Source organism: Etheostoma cragini, chromosome 19 (genome assembly GCF_013103735.1).
Source record: "Etheostoma cragini isolate CJK2018 chromosome 19, CSU_Ecrag_1.0, whole genome shotgun sequence".
Classification (NCBI taxonomy): Eukaryota; Metazoa; Chordata; class Actinopteri; order Perciformes; family Percidae; genus Etheostoma; species Etheostoma cragini.
This window is the reverse complement of record NC_048425.1, coordinates 19055325-19059815: the sequence shown is the minus strand read 5'-3', so window position 1 is coordinate 19059815 and position 4491 is coordinate 19055325. Positions and strand designations below refer to the sequence as shown.

The 4491-nt window shown below is 42.5% G+C and overlaps 1 protein-coding gene across 4 annotated transcripts in view; it reads left to right on the top strand.

Moving 5' to 3' along the window:
• Positions 1 to 1592: 1592 nt before the first annotated feature.
• The window catches only part of brms1 (BRMS1 transcriptional repressor and anoikis regulator), a 7025-nt gene continuing 4126 nt past the window's right edge, over positions 1593 to 4491 (top strand). Inside the window, exons 1-4 of one of the 4 annotated variants that reach the window (XM_034901299.1) lie at positions 1593 to 1739; positions 2997 to 3210; positions 3298 to 3388; positions 3501 to 3628. In XM_034901299.1, coding sequence (XP_034757190.1) covers positions 3003 to 3210; positions 3298 to 3388; positions 3501 to 3628 — 427 coding nt within the window. In that variant the 5' untranslated portion in view covers positions 1593 to 1739; positions 2997 to 3002. Of the gene's footprint in view, positions 1851 to 2970; positions 3211 to 3297; positions 3389 to 3500; positions 3629 to 4491 lie in introns of all 4 variants that reach the window. The other 3 variants (XM_034901302.1, XM_034901301.1, XM_034901300.1) reach the window with 3 other exon arrangements.

Genomic DNA, 4491 nt, shown 5'->3' with positions numbered 1-4491 from the left:
AAAAAAAATATGAGATTCTGTTTTTTGTGTTGTTGTTTTTTTTAGAAGTGAGTGTTTAATACTTAGGCCTTTATACAGTGGTTTGGTTTAGATGAAACAATGTTCTTTACATTTTTCCATTTGAATACTGCTCTGTTTTTATTGTGATCATGACACTTCTTGATGCCAGGCCTTGGATTAACAAAAATCCCTTCAGGTCCACTTTGGTGAGATTGCTTTTGCCTTCCTGGGGGGGGGGGGTTCCAAACCAAGCACGTCTGCATTTCGTAGACATCGGATTGTACCAGGCAAGCTCAATCAGAAGGTGAATTTGAGTGGATTTTCATTTCTAAATCCAGGTTTGGATTATATCTTCTGAGACTGTTATTGAGAAGTCTGTTTTTTTACTGTTTGGGGAAAAATTGCAAAAAAATATAAATATACTGATTTATCATTGTGATGCTAAACACAAGAGCTAACCCATGTAGATTGAGGTGTTTTTGGATGATGATTAGATCAAACCAACCAACAAATGTAGCAATAGCAACAAGAGGTCTTGTTTTTGCCCAATTTTGTTACACTTTTATGCAACTTTAATAAAAACATGTAAAATTGACATATTTTCTGTCTTCACTAATAAGCCTTATAGCTGATTATACAACAGTGTATTAGCTATTGAGTCCAACGTAGCATTTAATAGTCAGTGTGTGATTAATTCACTTGTAAAAAAAATGTTTTTTCCCCCCCCATTAACCCTTTATACACCTTTTTCCATGGAAGACATGTTGACAGGCAGATGTAATTTATACCATTAACATTGGCTTGTTACATTAGCTTTCTGTGGAAGTCATTGACTCGCATACACAACATGACAAAATGGAACGCACACCTAACTAATGCTCTTAGTTCCACCTGTAGTTTTCCTACATTGACAAGTCAAAATGTGTGTCAAATGTCATACATGCCACCAGTGTTTGCTGTGTAGACCTTCTGTATAACTATGGGGCCATCTTGTGGTTAAATACAGGATGCGTTTCTACCCGAGTGGGAGGCAAGGCTGGGGCTGGGAGTCCGATTCTGCTCTTATCTCCGGGCGGATAAAATGTAAGAAGACAGTAGGAAATTAATCTCATTGTGCTCATACTCCTGTATGAGTTACGGCACAAATTAATACACCTCCTGTAGTTTAGCAATGAAAGATCAGAAACACTTTTGATTAACAGTGGTTTCCATTATTCCTCCAATATACGAGGTTAGTTGGGACACACACACACACACACCTGTTTATAACTCTTAACTATATTTAAATATTAGTATGCCTATAGACTGACATCTTTAGAATGATTGCATTAAAAAGGAATTGTGTTTTGAAGCCTGTAAATATTGTATGTAGTAGATTTGTACTCTCACCTGAGAGGTCTGGCCTAGCTATATGATATCATATTAATTATCTTATATTGCGATAGAAAAAGGAAGATGCGCGGTTTTTTTTAAGAAGTCCAGACTGTTGGCTATTTCTGTTGGTTTACAGCACCTCACCGGATTATGATAGGCCCACTAAACCTGCTTTAGCATTTTGATTGGGCAAGCGACGTTTCACGCAAACATCACTGCTCGGCGCTGATTGGCTGAATTCACGGGTTGTAGAGTCCGGCGAGGTAGCTGTCGAACTGAAGACTGAAGTGAAGAGGAAGTACTTATTAAAAAGGAAAATATTGAAAATGATACTTTAACTTTGTAAAGCCGAGCAGAGGGAGAAGGTGAGCAGGCTCCTCTGGTCCCGGTGTGGTCCGGGGAAGGGGACAGCATCGCCCGCCCGCCTGCACGGAGGCTTCCCGTTAACGTTAATCCGTGCAGAGTTGGAAGATAGGGGCAGTGGAAGCTACTGTGGCGAGGCGCCCTTGTGATTAATGACAGTTTAACGCTGATTAGATTGCTTACTAGCAGTAATAGTAAGTTACTAGCAAACACGTGTAGAGGAAATCTAAATGAAGTTGTGAGTAGTGTGATGAGCGCAGTCGCTCCCTCCTGTGGGCTCTCAAGGGTTAACCGCTCTCCGCTGGACTCCTCCGGCTAAGTTTACCACGAGCACGCAACGACGAGGAGAAACTCCTGGTAGAACCGGTCTATGAGTAGAACCGGTCTAGGAGTAGAACGGGCTTCAGCCCTGGGGGCGGCGTAGTCCACTTACCGACATAGAGTCCGTGACGTCACGGAAGCTACTAGTGGTCAAGCTTGACTCAAAACAAAGAAGGAAAAGAAAATATGAGAACCCTTAAAACGCTTATTAATGGATGTGTGGAGAAGACACTTTATGTTCCATTTGTAATAATTGGCCATAAAGCGTTCATAACGCATTATTATTGGTGTTGTTCTGGCTGGCTTACGGAACGTCTGCTACTAGATATTTGCTACACGTTTCCGTTTTAACACTGCTTCCAGTATGATGAAGCAAAATAAACATAAGGAAATGATAATGAAGGCAGTTGTGTTGCTCTGTGTGCAGTAGGCTAGACGTGGAACCTGGAAGAGACTTTTTAAAACTAGGCACCTGCCGTACTTCCAACTGGAGTCAGTCAGTATTTTAAATCAGAGTAAATAAATGTACTTTAGTAGTGGACACGTTTTTTTTTTTTTTTTAAATAAGTGGAAATATATCCCCAAGCAGCTTTTTACATGTTTTCATATTGGGACATCCAAAAAGCTCTGTCATGTCATTTTTAGTTCACGCGTTAAGAATAAACAAAGAAATAATTAAACATGTACTCAAGCCGTTTTACTTAGAGTATGTAGATTATTGGTGGTGGTAAACATGTTAAGTACAAATGAATTCCCCATGTACTACAGCTGTAATATATCTACAGATTAACAATGTGCACATATCAGTACACACGAGTAGGCCAGTGTACTAAATGATCGCCACTGATGAAACGGCTCAAGAGATCAGATTTGACTGACTTTTGCGCCTTTACCCAGACACATGTGGTACAGTTTGCACGTGTCTGCATGTTTCTCAGCCAGCCATGCCAGCCCAACCCCCTGTGGAGCCGGAGGAGGAGATGGAGGCAGAAGGAGAGTCCCAACTCCCTGAAACCAACGGAGCGGTGGAGCAATCCAGAAAGGAAGAAAGAGGAGAGGAGACTATTGAAGAGACCATGGAGGAGAGCACGGAGGAAAGGGATAGCGACTTGGAGGATAGTGAAGAGGAGGAGGAAGAAGAGGAGAGTTCAGGTAAAATCCAAGTTCTGCTAAATTGTTGCCTGATCGTATGCAATCTCGTTTTTTTTTCCACCGTTTGTCTCTCTGTCCTCTGTGAAGAGATGGATGATGAAGACTGTGAGCGCAGGAGAGGAGCATGTCTAGATGAGATGTTGGATCTGGAAAAACTATTTCAGGAGCTGAAAGACAAGTATGTTGAAACCGGTTGAGGGAAGAAACTTTACAGTGTGTACCTCTGGTGTGATTTTGAAGGATGGAAGAAAAGAAAAGATGGAAAGGCTGACTCCACTGTGTGATTGCAGGTTGTTTCGAGAGCGGCAGCACCAGGTGAAAGTGAAGCTGGACGAGGTGCTGACAGGGAAGGCTGGAGAATACAGAGAACCGCTGGTTTTACTACAGCAGAGCATGCACATCCAGACACAAGTAGCCAGTAAGTAAAACACACCTTTTCTCAGGAAGACAGGATATGATGGGCTTAACATCCTAAACTTCTCCATCATGGCATACAAACTACAAGTCACTTTGACCACAATTGAAATTAAGTTAAAAACCCTGCACACAATATCTGAAGACAATGGAGCAGGACCTGTGGTGTCATAGCTTTCTGGGCAGATATACAGTACATCATCTGTAGGGTGTAGAGGTTTCTCAACACCTGCCTATGGGTGGGGCTGCTAACATTAATCTCTCTGGTAGGGTGAAGGGAGTCAGGACCACCACCAACATATTTAATGGAAATGATGGCCTACAGTGAGATTTAATTAATTTCAAATGCTACATAGGGGCGATCTAAGGGAATGTATTCCCTTGTAGTAATCTTTCCTATGCTGCCCAATTAGAGTGTCATTAGCTGTGTTGAAATGGAAATAGTCTGTGTTAGGCAGCTTGAAATTAGTAAACAGGTGTTAGGGGTTTTTCACACCTTCCTTGTTAAGTTTGTTTTTTTAGCACCAGAGTTCATTTGCACCGCTGGTGCAATTTGTTTGGGCAGGTGAGAACGCAGCAATCAGGGATTTTTCACACCCGCAGCCTCTAGCGCGGTTGAATCAAACTAGACTGTGTTGGCTCGTTTGGGCAGGTGAGAACCCGGCAATCAAACTCTGGTGCGCACCAAAAGCGGACCGAGACCTGCTTGAAGAGGTGGTCTCGGTACGCTTTCAAGCAATCTCTTGAGTGGTTAGTTTGTGGTGAGAACCGATCCGCACTGACAATACAAGTCGGGGAGCTTAGCGGTCTGAGCTGATGTCTCCTGTAGTCGGGGAGCTTAGCGGTCTGAGCTGATGTCTCCTGTAG